The 17,506-nt window shown below is 42.1% G+C and overlaps 3 protein-coding genes across 5 annotated transcripts in view; 2 read left to right on the top strand and 1 right to left on the bottom strand.

Moving 5' to 3' along the window:
* Positions 1–42: 42 nt before the first annotated feature.
* srd5a2b (steroid-5-alpha-reductase, alpha polypeptide 2b) lies at positions 43–3,629 on the top strand. Of its 2 annotated transcripts, XM_046401580.1 has the most exons (5): positions 43–1,663; positions 2,499–2,662; positions 2,753–2,854; positions 2,939–3,089; positions 3,192–3,629. In XM_046401580.1, exons 1-5 carry the CDS (start codon positions 1,389–1,391, stop codon positions 3,256–3,258), a joined length of 759 nt encoding a protein of 252 aa, XP_046257536.1. In that variant the 5' UTR covers positions 43–1,388; the 3' UTR covers positions 3,259–3,629. The 2 variants fall into 2 exon arrangements, with proteins under 2 accessions (XP_046257536.1, XP_046257535.1); XM_046401579.1 differs by having other exon boundaries at positions 2,939–3,629.
* Positions 3,526–6,693, bottom strand: mkks (MKKS centrosomal shuttling protein). The gene is made up of 4 exons (XM_046401575.1): positions 5,493–6,693; positions 4,942–5,123; positions 4,568–4,678; positions 3,526–4,473 (listed from the first exon to the last, which is right to left on the bottom strand). The coding sequence occupies exons 1-4, from the start codon at positions 6,475–6,477 to the stop codon at positions 4,054–4,056; spliced, it is 1,698 nt and encodes a 565-aa protein (XP_046257531.1). The 5' UTR covers positions 6,478–6,693; the 3' UTR covers positions 3,526–4,053.
* A 345-nt stretch (positions 6,694–7,038) lies between these two features.
* The window catches only part of LOC124065551 (SLX4 interacting protein), a 31,802-nt gene continuing 21,334 nt past the window's right edge, over positions 7,039–17,506 (top strand). Inside the window, exons 1-4 of one of the 2 annotated variants that reach the window (XM_046400994.1) lie at positions 7,039–7,146; positions 7,750–7,795; positions 14,345–14,434; positions 14,761–14,887. In XM_046400994.1, coding sequence (XP_046256950.1) covers positions 7,769–7,795; positions 14,345–14,434; positions 14,761–14,887 — 244 coding nt within the window. In that variant the 5' untranslated portion in view covers positions 7,039–7,146; positions 7,750–7,768. Of the gene's footprint in view, positions 7,147–7,180; positions 7,448–7,749; positions 7,796–14,344; positions 14,435–14,760; positions 14,888–17,506 lie in introns of those variants that run through there. The other variant, XM_046400995.1, reaches the window with a different exon arrangement.

Below are 17,506 nucleotides of genomic sequence, written 5' to 3'. Positions count from 1 at the left end.
GGCTTAAATACCATGTTTTTTATTCTTCCACAGTTGAAATGGATTAGTCGCCTCTTTTGTTTTTAGCACAGCAACAGATGTAGTACGTGAGAGTTAGTTTGGCTGTAAACTGTGCTGTTTTCAACCCAGTTTACCAGCTTTCAAACATTTATGGTTGCAGTCTACGGCAGTGCTGCATATGCTATTAATGATGACATCCTGGGTATAATAAATATCTACTATGTTCATGTGTTAGTTCATAGAGGGACATTTAGAAATGTCACCAGTAGATGCAGTGAGGTGGTTGGAGCAATATAGTAAAGTGAACACATTGTTCCTTTATTTCTACTAGGAACTAAATGCTAAAAACCAATGGAACATTAAACCTACATTAAGGCAGGATTTATTGCAGGACTGCTGTATTAGTTTTAGCTAGACATACCTAATGCACTGGCAACTGAGAGCGCTTGTATATATGTGTGCAAAACTGCAAATGATTTTACACTGCCAATTTGACCCACTTCATTTACAGCATTTCCACCAAATCATTTGTTTTCTTAGCACTTACATCTGATTAAATACAGGAAAAGGGACTGTTAGGAAAATATATTTAGTGAAACTGTCATGTGATTAATGAAAATGGATGCAAGGAAAACAAGCTTGAGGCTATATAATAAGGACAGCCAAATGCTGCTGCTGCCTGCAGGACATCATCAGCTTAGGTAATCAAGAAATATCCCGGCTAACTGAATGTGTTGGTGAATGTTATTAATGTTTGCACACTACACATTAAGTTTTCATATTATGCATAATAACAGCTCAAAATACAGTACAGGCATGTTTGATGACTGAGGTTCCGACACATTTATGTAATGTAAACGGCAGTTATGGTTGCATCTGGGCTTATTCAAGCCACTCATTGGTAAAAAGTAGGACTGGAAAGTTTGTAGATTTGCTCACACTGTAAAATGTTACAAATACAAAAAGGAGCCACAGAATTTAGGGTTGGAGCCGACGTTGCTGTGCGTGTCTGTAAACAGGATGGACCAGCAGAGGATGTGCAAGCAAGAGGCTCTGGTTGACTTTAGACCAACACAGATGTTTAGCAGCTGCTTTCATGGTGATTATAATATTCCACGCAATTCTTTTCACTGATATTGTAGCTTTGGGAAATTCAGAAATTTAATATTAGTGCAAACATTCCAAGGGGGGGGGGGTAATCATAGCCTCACCTCCAGTGTTTTCACACACACTGTGAAAAAAGGAGTACTCTCAAATTTCAACACGGTGACACGCCTCTCTTTCTTTGCTTTGGGAGGAGTCATAGAGGCTGCTTACATCCATTGAACTTCATACAAACACCTAAATCTTACTACAGCTCTATCAGCCCTGATGCTCAAACCTGCAAGATGCACTGCTATTGGGACTGGGTCAACTGTCTCAGCTGTGTGATGATCCTGACCGGACTCTGGCACTTGGTTCATCACAGGAAGGTACAACCCTCCTATGGGCGGCACATGGGACTTTCTCCTTCGACTCAGACAGTCCCCGCCAGACTAGCCTGGTTTCTCCAGGAGATGCCAGCTCTCCTGATCCCTCTGCTTTTAATGCTCACCTCGCACAAACCCTTCTGTATGGGGAAGTACCTGCTGCTTGGGACCTTTTGCATGCACTACGTCCAAAGGTAAAAGCAGTGACAAGCATGGTTTTACCCATTTAATGTGCGTGTGAAGGTAAGCGTGTCCATAAAGATGTATAGCAGTGATCATTGTCTTTGGAGCTCCTCATCCATTCAAAATACAAACAACTTTACAAAATTAAGAATAACCTGTTAGCATTTTTCAGTTATTCACACTGGTTTGATGAGAGTTATAGTTTGTCCTAATTGTTTCCTATGATTTTTTTCATATTTGCAAATGTTTTCTTTTATTGCCTTGGTTGCATTTTCCTTGGACATCAAAACTATACTTGCAGTATATGGGTACTCTATGAGTTAATGTATCCTTCATAAATCTAGTTACATTTAGAATAGAAACCATATTGATTTATTATGTCACTGATTCATCAGTGAAAAATGAAATGAGCTGAATACATTCTTTTAGTTAAACCTTTTCTTAATGTATTGTAGCGTAATGATTGCAATTTATCTATTGTTTTCACCTCACGTGGTGTTACTATCTACACAGTATGTATTTATCCACTTTGTAACTGAAAGCAAAAGCCCAGTTGCACACTCTCAGATGGAGACATTGAAAATGGAGCTTTGGAAAGGAGATTTCCTGCTGCTGTAATCTGAAGGCTAAAACACTGTGAGGAATGCATGGCTAACCTCCCGTGAAGAAAGGGGCTTAATAGCACCATTTTCTATTTCTTTTTTTTCCTTCACTTAAATACTAAATCATGTGTCCAACATCTCTCGTAAAAAATGTTATTTGCATGCACCAACACGAATAAAATGCACTGTCATCAACCCCTGCTCTTTCCACCTGCTGCATCTGCTGTTTCTTCACCAATCACAGGACATTTGTCTATTCCCTACTGACCAGAGGAAAGCCTTTCCCACTGGTTGTGATGGTGGCAGCGGGTTTCTTCTGCTCTTTCAATGGCTTCCTGCAGGGACACTATCTGCTACACTGTGCCGAGTTTGAAGATGAATGGTCAGCTGACTATCGCTATAAAACTGGTAGAAGTAACATTTATTCTTTACTTTGAAAACTTTTAAAATCCGAGGGGCCTAATGAATTGTGTTTAAAATTATTGTTTTTTCTTCTAGGTTTGCTGCTGTTTTACATTGGCATGGGTATCAATATACATAGTGACTATATCCTTCGTAACTTAAGGAAACCGGGGGAAATAGTTTACAAGATTCCAAGAGGTAAGAAATGGAGATTGTGCCTGAATAACCCCCCTCACCCGCTGCGTGCTCATCGTGACCTGTGGTCCTCATAATCTCCTGCAGGAGGTCTGTTTGAATATGTGTCTGGTGCCAACTACTTAGGAGAGATAGTGGAGTGGCTCGGCTACGCTGTGGCCACCTGGTCCCTTCCTGCACTCTCGTTCGCTGTGTTTACCCTGTGCTTCATTGGACCAAGAGCCTTTTATCATCACAGGTGCCTGACCTTCATGAAGAATAAAGCAATCCCGATAAAGAACATGAATTTACCCACCGTATGGCATTTCTGAGTGACAGATGTTCTGCTTGTCTGTTATAGGTTTTACCGAGAGACGTTCAAAGACTATCCCAAGTTACGAAAGGCTTTGATTCCATTCATCCTGTGAGAGAATATGCACCTGCCTATCATCTTGTGAGGGCACACAATGACTGAACCACCAGCAGAGGACAAGAACAGAATTCAAACTGTATTATTGTATTTTTAAACAGAAATTACACCCCTTTTACTGCCTAAAAAATAATCTGTTTTGACTTTTCTTGCAGTCATTACTATACTAAACCATTGTAACCGATTATAGAACTTTTTCTATACAAACTTCTATGGGAGAAACTTGCAAAAAACAATGACAGAATAACTTGGTGCACAAGAAAAATTTTGTGTTAAGCAGAAGTTTTTGTTTTTATGCAAATATTACATATTCAAACTGCATGAGATGCATGAAATGAGTTTAAATATAACACACCTCATTACACTGAATGGAACTTCAGATTTCATCAGACAATGACCATCCTGAAACACTGAGAATAAGGCATCATCGTGGAACACTACCTGAGGGTTGTATTTGTTTAGATGTCAGGTTGTTTCATGCCAGTCATCAGGTTTAGAATCATCAGTTTTGATGTGACAAAAAGTGTGGAAATTGGAAACAAGGAGTTTGTCTGATAACTTCTCTAGGAGCTGGAATTTAACAATTTCACAAAGGTAAATCACAAGATAATTACAAGATAACACTTAAAACAACAGGATACAGACAAGTCCTTCACAATGACTTACAAAAGGTTTCAATCAGATTTTCACTCAAGACAATGCTAACATCTAGTGTCTGAACTGAATATAATGTTTGAAAAATAAAAAACAGCATTCATTCACGGTTTTCATTCCATACTGGATAGAATGCATGTCAGTTCGTATCTTGAATTATATATTGCACATCCAGTGCGAGATTAGCAGTTTCTACAGCAACTTGCAATGCATTCAGTTTAGCTGTGAAGGAGTCAAGCACACGTGGCTGCACAGTAGTGTCTGCAGATGGTGTTGCAGGGGAGAAATGTGAGTACTTAGTATTTAAATAAGTCCACTTCTTATCTGGGCTATTTTCCACCAATCCACAGCCACAGAAGCCCAAGCTGTCCTCCATGCGGTCTTCAGAAGGGAGAGTCCAGTGGTGAGCATAAGTTAGGTCGATTAAAGAATTTCCACCGTCGTGCTCCAGCGCTGCAGCCGTAGACTCCAGAGAGTGACAGAATCCCTCCACGCCAAGAAGGTACTCAGTCTGTGAGCACCCCAGTGCTGGTAATGTCTCTGAGACTTCAGTCGTGCTCTAAAAAATGTGGCATATTCAAGACACGTTTTGATAATGTCGCTGTGGAAACGTGAAACCAATAATATTGAACTGGTTTAAAACTTGATCTCACCTTGTGTCTGACATAAGCAGCTAAGTGGGTTTCGGTGCACCCCCCTCCAAGTAAGGCGAAGGGATCCCTCAGAGTGAGCCTCAACACGTGTTCTGATTTCTGGCACACCACCTATGACACAGATGGAAATTAGTTAATACATCAGTTCATCTGTCATGTGTAAAAGCAATTTTTAAAACAGGTTTAAAAATAGCCGATCGCAGTCGATGGATGCTTTTAGCAAAACTTCTGTAGAGGAATTAAACCTCTCCCACTGACTATGTTAGTGAAACAGCCTACCAACAGAGCTCAATGGAGTCATAAATTATTAAGCATATTCCTGCTTTACCAAATTAAGTGATATCCCAGAAGCCAACAGCCTCATTTCATCTTACCTTCAGCTCACTTAACATTGTCTCGTTCCTGTGGCAGAGGATCATCGTACAGATCGTTGACTCCGCAGCAGGGTGTAAATGCAGCATTGTCTTGGATCCAAACTGCCTGATACTGAGATTGCTCACCTTCCCATAGGCCTTGGCTGGGATTGTGGTATGTAATGTGGCCACGGGCTGAGCACCTTTTTGTTAAAGTGGACAAAAACAAAGGAGGATTTCACACTGCAAAGTGACAGTAAAATACAGAGACTGTATGTCCACACAATCTGTAAATCACAATTTATCATCTAAGAAAATGAAAAAGTTGCAAAACTCTATAGCAGCATTTAGTCTGAATACATTTACACACATTTCAGTATTCTGACCCACGATATCATTTCAAAGATCTTCAATGTATATAGGATGAAAATATTTATGTGGAAACTTTGGTATCTCAACAGCAATTCAATCCTGCTGTCTGTCTGGTTTCTAAGGGCTTGTCTATATGTTGGTGTGTAAGGTCTATCTGAAATAATTTATCCACATAGGATTTAAGATATCTGGAGGCCTACCTGTCAACTGAGTAAGTGGCTCCATGAGAGAGATTCCCAATCTCTCTATCACTACAACACCATGACTCCTCAGGTATTGCTGTAGGACCGGGTGTATGACCTTCTGGCAAGCAAAAAGCTTCACTTCATCTTTAACCACCTGTTTGCAAAGCTCCAGGAGCTGATCCAGGATCTGTGAGTCTGTGTCTACACCTGGGTGCACCTCAATTACACCATCTCCTAGTTCAGAAAGGTCCCCAGCAAGAGATGCGCTGAACAACACCATGTGCAGCGGGTTTGAATGCATGTTCTCTATCTCGCTGAAGCAAAAGGCATCAGGTATGTCCACCAGTAAGCCTGGAATCACTGCAGAGCTGAGCACCGAGTGGCCTTCAACACAGACAGTCACCATTTTGCCAAGTTTGACTGTACCCGGGCTGTTACAGGGAACAGTCAGCAGAAAAGCTTGTACAGCCAACTTGCTGATATGAAGTGCCTCTGGCTCTGTTAGTACACATGCTGGTTTACTGGAGATAATGCTGAGAGCTAATTTGATCAAGTTACGGCTGCTGCAGAAGTCGATGCTCACTTTGCAGCCACAGTCTTCGCGTTGCAGGTAGTCGGTGCACAGACCCAGCAAGTGCTTGTTCACTCTGATAGCCACATTTCCTCTGAGATCAGACTGTTTTGCTCGCTCAATGAGAGACAAACAAAAAATGGCAGCAAACAAACCACAGTCACTGAAACGAGAAACGTGGTTGAGAACAGAGGTTTTTATCAAATTGACGAAAGGCTGTGAAGAGGAAATGGCTGGAAGGAGAACTGAGGAGGTTGAGGTGGTTACAACGAGCCCTCCAATGTTGTTATGGACTTGTTTTAGTCTACCTGTTGGACCAAAGCACGATCTCAGAAGCTGCCAAAGCAAAAAAAGCTTGTTATAAATATCACTGTTGTCCAGTGGTAGATCCGTACAAAGAGAAGGAGATTTTTTGACGAGTCGAGACATCACTTAAGCAGCAAATCCTGAACGCGCTGGCAAAGCAGGTTCACGGCAGGACCATAGTCGACAGACTAAACATAACGGTGTCTTGTGAGTCGACTTTTCAGTGGCGACAGCAAGACAAGTTTTAAATGTCCATTTACACTGTCTGATTAACGAAATTCGCTGGAAAACGCTGACTTGCTTTCCACATTTCGGATTATGAGGCTTATGCCATGCCTGACAAAAAAAAACCCAAACAATTATTGGATACACCTTTTAAAACAAATTGTGTTAATTTAATATTATAGTGGTTATTGTGTGATCAAAAATATATCTACACATAATTCGACAATGTGTGATATCAAAATGAATATGCAACATTTTCAATATGCAATGCGTTTCCATGGTAGCGGTCGCCGCGTTGGGTCCTTGTGGGGTCCTAGGCAATAAACAGTCGCATTCTTTTGCCAGTTTCTAGAAACTGTTGCTGTTCGACAGATAGTCAGTCTAATACTCTTTAACACCACTACTACCCCGCTTAAAACAGATGAAAAGTCACTTTTTACTTTTCTGCAAAAAGTCATGCGCTGAAAGCTCCGACTCAAACTAGTTTTACTGTTGTTTGACTACAAACAGGATGTGACGTCATCTCCTGCCGCCTAGTCGTTTGTCAAACATTCAAAACTATTGGCGGTATGACATTTCTTGTTAATTTTATTGTACTTACACAACATTATATCGACAAAAGCAGTGTTATTCATAGTGTTATTTGCTAATCGGCGCTAAACGGTGCTTAAAAGCCATCATGTTGTTTCCTAGCACAAACATTCGTCTTGTCAGTCCAACCGTTCAGATTAACTGAACCGATGGCCTCCTGGATAACTCCTTACGTTGCAACCACTAAGTCAGTTAAACTGTAATTCTGTTATAAATTGCAAAAATGCTTCAGTTTTAACGTAGCTGCACTTGAAGCAGCCACGTTAACGCCATCCAGGTTGGTTTGCACTACCTGAACATACTGGCGAATGAAACTTAAAGCGTTGGCTAAAACGTTGATTTTAACGTTACGTTAACTAAACGATGTTAGCGTTTGTTTCACCAAACTCATGTAGTTTATGGTTAGGATTAACATTGTTGTGTTCAGGAAACCAATAATAAATACCTGCAAGAAATTCAGCGTTGTGCAACTAATCTCATCACTGCAAGAAGACGAATACTCGTTAAATGTTGTATGATCGTTGGAGTGTGTTGTTTTTGGCCTGCCAGATGTAATCAAGGACTGTTCATTTGTTTCAGGTGAAATTAGCAGGCTGCAATGGCTCCTGTGAAATTTGTTATTAAGGTAAGTGAAGATGAATTATACCATATACTTGCAGTGCAGTTGTATCTAAGAAATATGTTGAATTTAGATTTTTAATATGATATTGTAATACATTTGCTCACAATCTCCCTTTGCAAAATCAGTGCTGTACTCATGTTATAGTGTAAAAAATGGTACTGAGCTAATGTAATTGCCAACAACCTGTGGCCATAACCTTTTAAGGTTATCATCTTAACACGTCTTTATCATTGTGTTTAGCATCTTCTGAACATGTACATATGTTATGTGTGGGAAAAGCTATTGTTTTTCAGAAAAGGAGCTTTTCGGTGCTTTTCACTGACCACAAAGCTTCATAATTACTTTAAACAAAATGTTTCCCCACACAAAATGCACAATACATATTTAAGATGAATCTGCATTTGATTAAGGCCTTTCAACTTTTGTCAGCTTTCATGATAAACAACTACGCATGTGTTATTGCCAAACAGTAGAACTGCTACAGACACTATTTCCGGCAAGTGACTAGAGTTATTATGGTCTGTGCTAAACCACTGAAAAGCTGTTTGCCTGTAGGGGAAAATATGCAATATGAGAATATACGGAATGCTTCCCATCTACAGTATTAGCTCTCTGTTGCAACATCTTTTATGTATTCTTTGTTTTGTTCTTCTCGATAGCAAATTATTTGGCCACTAGGGGGAAGTGCAGACACATGTTTCAACTGCATTGCCTCCACTTTCTGATGTTGTTATTCATCCCTCAGAACACTTTATACTGAATTTCTGGTCACCTTTTGCAAATATTAACTGACTGCCTCCTGGACGGCCTTTTGTTAATCGACACAGCCATACAGAGCAGAAGAATCTCATTCTATTAAAAAGCCATGCTGTTCATCCTCAGTCTGATACTCTGTCAGGAATAATGCACATCAGATGTTTTTGTTAAGTGCAAGAAAAGCCGCTGCTTTCTCTTTTGTTGATGTTTCATTTATTGAGAGTTTTGGACGAGGGCTACAGACATTTGCACTGATCTCTCACATCCTCCATAATGCCGTGTGTGCCTAGTTGACCAGATATTGCCTTCACTCCCTTTATTTGTTTCATATGCATACAGACTACCCCACCACCCCACTCAGTTGCTTGTGGGAGAAGAAAACCCTGGAGGTTCACAGAAGGTTCCTTCCCACTGGGCACATAATGATACTGTTGTGTTACTCTGCCTGAGAAAATGCACACAGTCTCTACCGTGCTTAACCAGCTAACCACAAACAAGTATGTCAGAGGGAATCACTCCAAACAATAGCATTCAAGGCACTACCCTAGGCTCCTCTTCTGCAAAACGAACACCACTATCCCCATGTTTTTTAATGAATGAATTAACTTCTCAGTGTAATTAAAGAACAGAAATCTGCACAAAGACACTGCTTTCATGAAGGCATGTTCCAAACTCTGTTCATTGACTTGCACAGACTGCAAGGATTATTGAAGCAGTTATGAGATATCCTCCTGGATCCACCTTGCCATGTTTAGTAGGCTGTTTCACAGTGTGTTTTATGATTATTTCTCTTAAGATGTTTTCAAAGCAGCTCCCTCACTGGTCTGCGGAACTGCAGGAGGTGCTGGTATGCTCCTTCTTAAATAGGCTTAGACTATATAGTGACCTGCCACTTCTCAGACCTCCTGAAAAGGGCCTGCAGGCCAAAACACTGATCCACTGAAGTGCTTTCTGTCTGCCAGAACATTGCTGCTGCACAGCTCTTCAATCTGCCTTCTATTAGCAATATGCACTTCTGACTTCCTAACCAGCTAATGTAGTAGATTGAGACAGAGGTTTGCAAGAATAAAAGACTGAGGTATCACAGAACAGTTTAATGTCAGAGGTTTATGTGCTGTTCAGTGTTGTTGTCACCCTGTAGATGAACTCATATCGGACCACACGTTGTGCATCTGTACAAAATCAGTGCAGTCTCATTAGAAGAATTTAGACACTTTTCAGCTTGGGGAATCTTTTGCAAGAGAATGTAACCAGGGGGAAAAAAAAAAAAAAGAAAGTCTTTTCATCTCAGTTCTGCCCGCATTGACATATGAGAATTCACATTTCCTAATGAGGCCAAACACTTCTCAGCCTGCTATTTCTCTCTATCTACCAATTTCTCAAGGATGTGTCTGCCTGAGTTTTGTTTGCTGAGTGTTACCTGGAGATATTCCTGTCTGTTCTTGCTGCTGGAATTCCACTCTTGGGTTGTGTCTCTTTTTATCATCAAATAAAGAGGACTCAGGTGTGCTAACATTCACATGAATGAAGGGAGCTTTGCACACAAAACACTTCCGCGCACTTTCTGTAAATAACATTTGCCTCAATAATAATAATCATGTATCAAGCTTCAGTGCTCAGTATATCTGGCAGTTTGAAATTCTTTTTTTTTCTTTTCTTTAAGGGGAAACCCAGGTGACTCACAGCACAGAAAGAGCTGAGCATGAGACAAATAAAGCCTGAGAGCAAGGCTGTTCCACCCACAGCTCTAAAGAGCTCCCCTGGGTTCTTTGCAGACTTGCAGAAAGAGAGAAAGTCAGAAAAATAGAGAGACAAAGGGAGAGATGCAAGTTTTATTGAGTGAGACTGCATCTGCTGCCCCTTCTCTCCCAGTGTAAACATCTGCGGCTGGTTAGTGTTAGCCTCTGAGCTAAGTGCAGTCCGAGAAGGTCTGGTTCTTATACGACGCGATAGCAATGGCAAAGGGCAGCGAGGTGGGGAGGCGGGTGAAGCAGCTCGAAGAGTTTGGGCCCCGTGCCCAACTTGGAGCAGGACAGGCAGGAGGATGGAGGGCCGGGTCTGGGAGAGAGATAAGGGAAGGTAGAGAGTGTTTTGGGAACTGAGAGTGATATAGACCAGAGCTCCGAAGACTAGAAAGAGAAAGGAGCCGTCAGTCGGTTTGATTGAGGATTTGTTTATTTACAGACAGAATATATGAAGGAATTTTCTCATGTTGCGCTGTGGACTATGTGTGAAGCCTCAGTCTCAAATGTTTCTAGTGTTTTTGTATTTGTTAACCCCTCCTCTCCCCACAGGTCATTGATATCAGATTGGCAGTGGGGAGAATTAGGATAGAGAAGTTGAGCTTAGCCTGCAGGAAGACTCAGTACTATTCATTCACTGTGTGACAGCACACAAAAGATGGCACAATAAAGGATTTGGTATTAAGTAGCGCTCCTTGCCGCCTCTCTTTCAGACTTCAGCCCCTGTTCATAACACTGAAAAGCCTCTGCAAGACAGAGAACAAAGCAGTGCTGGCCCACTTTACTATGTCTGAAAAGAGTAACTTCCTCTAGAACTTGGCCCTTTATCAAACCTTTCTCTCCAACAACAGAGACAGTTGCTCAGAGTATTGCCTTAAATGTGTCAAAGCTAAGTAAACAAAATAGGACAGCTCATGAATTTTATCAAGGAAATTCTAAGGTTAATTAAATCCTTTATGTTCCTGTTTATGATACTGCACAGATGGTGTTATGGGGAAAGGTGTCATATATGTGGTAGTATTTGCTGTTTTTAAGTTGTTTGTCTTGTTTTTTCTTTTCTCTCTTTCAGTGGGTAAACTTTTGGGTACTTTCATATTGCTTTGCTCGAGGAAGGCAAGGTCCTTGTGGTCTCCTTTACTACATCCACAAATTATTAGGCTGCTTGCAGAGATCTTGCAAAAGAGGGACCATAGCTGGGCTTTAAGGGGGGATACACAGAGGCCATAGTTCATGACAGAGTTCAGCTTAGAGATCCACAGGTCACTCTTTGTGCACGGAGTTGACAAATTTAGACCACATGATGTGATTGTAGTCAGAGCCTTTGTATAAAATTAGAATCTGCTGCTTTCTTGTCTTATCTGCCACACTTAACACTAACATGCTTTGTAAAATGCTCTGATAGCTGCACCTAAACACTGCAGCCTTGACTCAGAGATTGACACTTGAACAGGCAATTTCCACCTCCACCAAACTGCCAGTTGTGCTGAGCAAATTAATTGTTTTCTTATTAGTGTGATTGCATTAGTTTGCATTCCTGACAAAATTCCCAATTTCTGAGAAGGCTGGAGAATCACATGCTGTTTTTGTGTAAGGGGCAGACCAGTGTTTATCATTAATGTCCAGTTCCCAGTTGAGTCTCGTCTGCTGCACTAATGTGATAAAAGGAAGTTAGTCTAAGGCTTGCTAAATGTCTGGCTTTCAGCCAAAAACACAGACTCAATCAGGAGCTCAGAGAACCACTTGAGGGGATTCACCCTGCCGTGTCTCTCCAAAATGACTGAGCAGCTCTCTATACTGCTCTCTTCGTTGCAGGTTATTGATTAAATTAACCTTGTGTAGTTCTAATGTACCGTGTACATTGATCTTGTGGTTCCTGTCAGGATTTACACGCATGCAGGGGACAGAAAATGAGAAGCCACTCTCAGTATAAAGCAGTCCAATGCCACACCACCATTAAATATGACCATATGCAAAAATTACCATTAACATCTCTCACACATTTTGAGTTTTACAGATTTTAGGACCTTTATACCCGATGACCTGGTAGCATCACGAGAGTCCCCACACCTTATACCTTTCTTACTTTCAAAAATCAGAGACTAAAGTCAGGAAACCAAATCCCATCCAGCTTGTGTCAAGTCCAACGTGGGGCTCGTCCACTATTCAGTCCCTGTGTTTTGATTGACAAGGTCTGACCCTCTGTTGCTAGGGTTTCCCACACTGGTGATTGTTGGAGGCAGTCAGCTGAGGCCACCAGTCATCCATGGAGCGCTGGGAGACAAAGGGCAGAGGATGAAGAGAATACTGATCTGTAGGGATGAGTTGGTACTGACAGGCAACGTGCACACATTTCATACATGAAGGACTTGCGTATAAGGGGCCTCTGTTCTGGTCCGTGGCATTCTTTGTAAAAGCATGTTTTTGTACAACAACATTTGTTAATTTTTTTTTAATTTGGACAAAGAATTTTCGTTTTACAGTCATCATATCTTCATGTTTGGACTTTCTCTGTCTTGTTCTCACGTTCTTGATGAGTCAGAGTATCACAGATTATTAAAGCATTGCTTCATAAGAGAAAATTCATGGGAGAATTAATTTCCCAGTAGATTTGATGCAAGTACAAGTTGGCACACATTAGAGCTTTAGTCATGGCAAGCTATGACTGAAATTGACATTAACCGATCAGTCATGTGGAGGTGCTCTCTCCTCCAACTGATCTGCAGGTAGAAGCAAGGACGCAAGTTCTCTTCAAGGAGATGACGAGAAAGGAAAATGCACTCATGAGGAACCTCCATGCCAACCTCATTTGCTCAAAGACATATTTAACCTATTAATGTCACTTGATGAAAGGTTCCCCATTACAAATTCAGCTTTACAACTGTGAACAAAATGTTCTCAGTCTCCTTTCAAACAAGAGGAGGAGACAACTCGAGAGAGTTTGGAGTTGGGAAGTGTAAGCTTGTGTGTAGAATTAGAACCTCAGTAGCTAGAACCTTCCCCTACACATCCCACTAATTCATTCTCCCTTGTCATCCCTTGAGTGAGGTGAAGAAACATCCCTCAAGTCTGGGCTGTAGAGTTTAGTCATTCAGTCTGCGATTGTTGCCCAGGGAACGAGCCTGGCTCTAAACAAAGCCTTTAGGATGCATGAGTATCCTTCATTACTAAATGAAAAACCTCATCTGTTTGTACATGCTCTAGTCCGGTTCTACGTCATGAGCCTGAAATCTGTGCCTGTTTTTGTCTTCATGTATTTTTGCATTGCATTCAGTTTAATGCTTTTAGCTGCATTATCACTCCTGGTTTTAGGGCAGTACTTGTTGTTCCTCTGTGTCGTGTTGTGGGTGGTCTCGGTCCATCCATTACTTCCTTGTCCAGGGAGAGGCGAAGTTCACACGAGACCCACATCCATTTGTTCTCTGCAGCGGGCAGCTTTTGCACTCATGTGTAAACCATAATCAGGCTAGCCTAAGAAAGATGTAACAGCAACTTAACCAGCCGCGGCATTTCTGGCCTCCCTGTCCCTTGTAGCTTATTGTCACTGACACGATGACATAGTGCTTCAGGAATCCACTCTGCAGCCCTCTACTCAGCTTTCTACAGCACTCCAAAGTTGTAGTGCAAAAGTGCAGAAACTCATGGCTCTTAAGAGTAGATCTGAGAGTTTTATCACCACTCAATACAACGATACAAAATAGGCTAATCCTCATTTATGTGGTACATCTTTAGACTTTTCTGTGCCGCCTGTGTGACCTGAGGCAGTTACTGCACAGTAAAACCTATAGAATAAGAAAATAGTTTTTACGCTGAGATAGGGGAAATTTGAGGAGACAGTCCGGGCCATACTTTTTCCTAAAGAGATTGGTAAAGAGATGGCTAGACAGAGAAACTGGAGGGAGGGGACTGCTGTGAGAAGCCTGGGGTGATGTTTGAGGACACAGGAGGTCGTTGTGGTTTGTCTCGCTGTCAATCACCCACGCTCTGATTTCCTTTGTTGTCTGTGAGCTCAATGCCCCTCAGCAACCTGTGGCTGTCTTTCCTCTTTGTGTTACAGTGTGGGAACTTTGCTGTGCTGGTGGATCTTCACGTTCTGCCCCTAGGCGGCCAAGAGGACGCCAGCTGGTTTACTACTGGCCACATCGAGGTACAGACATAGAGAGAAGGGCGTGGGTGTGAATATGTGTGTGTGAGTGAATATATGGCTTCTGTTCTGCTGGGGGCCTTTTCAAAAGACAGCAGCAGCATGGAATCTGAAATGACTTTGAGCCTTCTGTCTATTCTTCTTAGGGGCTTTTATTGTTGCAAAACTGTTGTCATCTCTCCGCATAGACACTTGTGGAGTTGCCTTGCTGGCCTTTCACTTGAGAACTTCTACTGTCCTGTTGTTTTTCTGTGTCTATCATCAAAACGTGTCCTGTCAGCAGTTCAAAAACATGTTTAATCACTGAAATATGTGCACACTGTTTGTAGGAAGTCACGGCCCTGGTCCAAGATACTGTGGACCAGAGGGTTAAGCAGTACTCAGAATCCCTCCGAAATAGAAGACAACCCAAACAGAAGAAGGAGCCGGCACCTGCTTCAACCTTTATTCTGAAAGGTAACACAACATCCTGTGACGCTCATGCTGCACCAGAGCATAGTCCAGTATACATTTAGATTTAAGTTATTGCTTTATGAGCCATTATTATGTAACATTATGTTTACGTACTTACTACTTCATGTACTTTGAGTATTATTTTAAAGTGCCATTTGTTAATCAGTATGATGTTTTTTTTTTATATTCTGTTTTGATTTCGCAGTTAGTCATTCCTGTGCAGGGTAGTTATCTTTGTCTAAGGTGTGACTGCCATCACCTCTTGAATAAATAAGCTCTAATCTATTATTTATCCACTTGGACCTCAGTGCAGGTCTGTGGCTGTGTGTATGGAAGTGGGCCACTGAGCTCTGAACACTGAAGGATGGGAATGGAGTTACAAAACAGTCTAAAAAGTATTTCATGGCCACCTGTCTCGAGTGTGGGAGGAAAGACAACAGAACTAGTTGGGACATGGTGGCTCTCTACGCCCAGGGTGTGACCTGAAGGCGAGAGCTGATAGGAGTTTTTATATTATATTTTAGTGTTTAACTTGGCACATTTTGTGAGTAAGTAATTAAAATGGCTAATGTTTGTTACCGCTCTGTGTGTGTTGGCTCACCTGTGTATTTGCACTTTAGCTGGGTAACACAAAAAACAGTTACCTTGACACATATACAAACACTGCTCAACCATATTCACAGAGAGGAAAATTCAAAAACTAAGCCAATTCAATTCGACCCTGTTTATCCAATGCGAGTGCATTCCTTCAGCCACCCACACACATGCCTTTGAAGCACTGTAAGCCTAGCTCAGAGGAACCCCCAGCTGCGTGTCGTCAGGCAGAAAGGTTTGTCACAGGTAGCAGTTAAGGGCAGTTAAACTGGGCTCACTCAGCGGGACAGGCCTGACTGTGAGAGTTGGGATTACAGGGCAGTCGGCCCCATAAAGTTTCTCCTTTGGCTGCAGCTCTGCCTCTCACGCTACTCTCTTCCACTTTAGTCTTCTCATCCAATAAAATTGCTCGTCCATGTGTGCATTTGTTTTCATACGCAGATGCACGTGTTTAACTTTTGGTAAATTCTCTTGATGAACATTAAGTCTTCACAAGCAAGCCCACGGGCTGTGTGCACGCAGACAGGCGCTCACACGCGACAGAGCCAGAGAAAATCACATGGAGTGACAGTATGCTGGAGAGATATACCCCCCTCCTGGGCTAGGTGTGAACAGGCTGACAGTGTAAAGTTACTGAAAATCCTGTCTCATATTGCCCATGACAGACTGAAGAGAGACAGACATCTGTAATGATGGAGATCACAGACTGAGACTCCAAACACACAGTTGCGCGCACCCATCTGCTCCACTATGTGAACAAGGACACTATCAGTATTTCAGCAGTGAAATATGCATGTAAAAATGATTAAGCTCCTTGCAGCTTTGCCAAAAAGAGTGTAACCAGTGGAACATGACTCCATACCATATTGGAGAATTTTCCCCTCTCAGAACTTGAAAAGGTTTAGTGCCTAAAGCAGGCCTACACAGTTCATGTGCTCTAGTCCTATTAAATGTCTTAAGTGAGTGTAATGACATTCTTGGTCTTTTCATTGTCCCATGTGAGGGAGGCGACAGAGCAGTAAAGGTGGAGACTGAGACTGTGAGAAGTAAGCAGGCAGGCAGGAGCCATAAAAAAGGTAGGACAGGACTATAGACTTAGGGAGGGAAGCCCAGTAAACCTCAGGGTGGGTATTAAGTATAGGGGTCGTCTTTTCTGCAAGCAGGTCAAACGCTAACCTGCTAATCCTCACAGGACTTTCAGACTGTCTGTAACAGGGAGGGGATGCTGGTTTTCTGCTTCTATCTGTTTTGTCAGTAGACCCATTTGCATCTGTGCAATCCCATCTGTGCAGCATGGTGTTATTTGAGAGCAGAATTAAACTGGATATCCTGGAGTGAGACATGTGTATGTGATAGAACACGTGCATGTTGTTGCCTATAGCGAAAGGTGTCAGGCGAGGGTAGCGCTGATGGCGTTGCCAAGAATAGGCGGATAGAGTGTGGTGTTATGTGTGAGATGTTATGGGAGGGGGATTGTGGGTCTTGTATGAGGCGGTGTTTGAGCTGGTGCCAGTGTGAAATCACAGGGGCTTCCGCCAAAAGACAGCAGTAAGAACAGCGTAACCGCCTCAGCTGTTGGCACTTCAAATGAGCCATCAACAGCTTTTAACATTCCAAGGTCCTTCAGTGCAAGTGTTTGTATCTGAGTTATCTCTATGGGTTATAGTATTTACGTATATATGCTGTGTTGGATGCGTGCGTGCGTATGTGTGTGTGTATAGCACCCAGTGAACATGTCAGAGAGGGTCTTATCCCATGTCTTCTGCCAACATAAATCCAAGCCATTTCTTCCCGTCTCAGCTGCAGAGGCCAATTTCCAACTGTCAACCCCTAGTACCCCCCTCTCATTTTTACCCAGGCTACTTGAGACTTCATGATTAGCTCATAGTGATGTGATTTATTTATGTTTTTAGAGAGATGAACACAGGGAACTTTTCCCACCAAACATCTTGGCTCTGGACAAGCAGAATGGACATGCTAGACTTTAGAAGTCCAGGGAAGGGGAGTTTGGGAGCGGCCTCTTGCATT

The sequence above is a fragment of the Scatophagus argus genome, chromosome 10 (assembly GCF_020382885.2).
Source record: "Scatophagus argus isolate fScaArg1 chromosome 10, fScaArg1.pri, whole genome shotgun sequence".
Taxonomy (NCBI): domain Eukaryota; kingdom Metazoa; phylum Chordata; class Actinopteri; family Scatophagidae; genus Scatophagus; species Scatophagus argus.
The sequence above is the reverse complement of the archived record's forward strand: the minus strand, read 5'-3'. Positions and strand labels throughout refer to the sequence as shown.

Excerpts from the sequence above, each read along its gene's own strand:
- mkks (XM_046401575.1), bottom strand. The coding sequence starts at position 6,477 with ATGTCTCGACTCGTCAAAAAATCTCCTTCTCTTTGTACGGATCTACCA. Across the intron at positions 5,124-5,492 it reads GCCACTTACTCAGTTGACAG|GTGCTCAGCCCGTGGCCACA; the intron begins GTAGGCCTCCAG and ends TTTAACAAAAAG. Across the intron at positions 4,679-4,941 it reads CAATGTTAAGTGAGCTGAAG|GTGGTGTGCCAGAAATCAGA; the intron begins GTAAGATGAAAT and ends TCTGTGTCATAG.
- srd5a2b (XM_046401579.1), top strand. The coding sequence starts at position 1,389 with ATGCACTGCTATTGGGACTGGGTCAACTGTCTCAGCTGTGTGATGATC. Across the intron at positions 1,664-2,498 it reads TGCATGCACTACGTCCAAAG|GACATTTGTCTATTCCCTAC; the intron begins GTAAAAGCAGTG and ends CACCAATCACAG. Across the intron at positions 2,663-2,752 it reads TGACTATCGCTATAAAACTG|GTTTGCTGCTGTTTTACATT; the intron begins GTAGAAGTAACA and ends TTTTTCTTCTAG.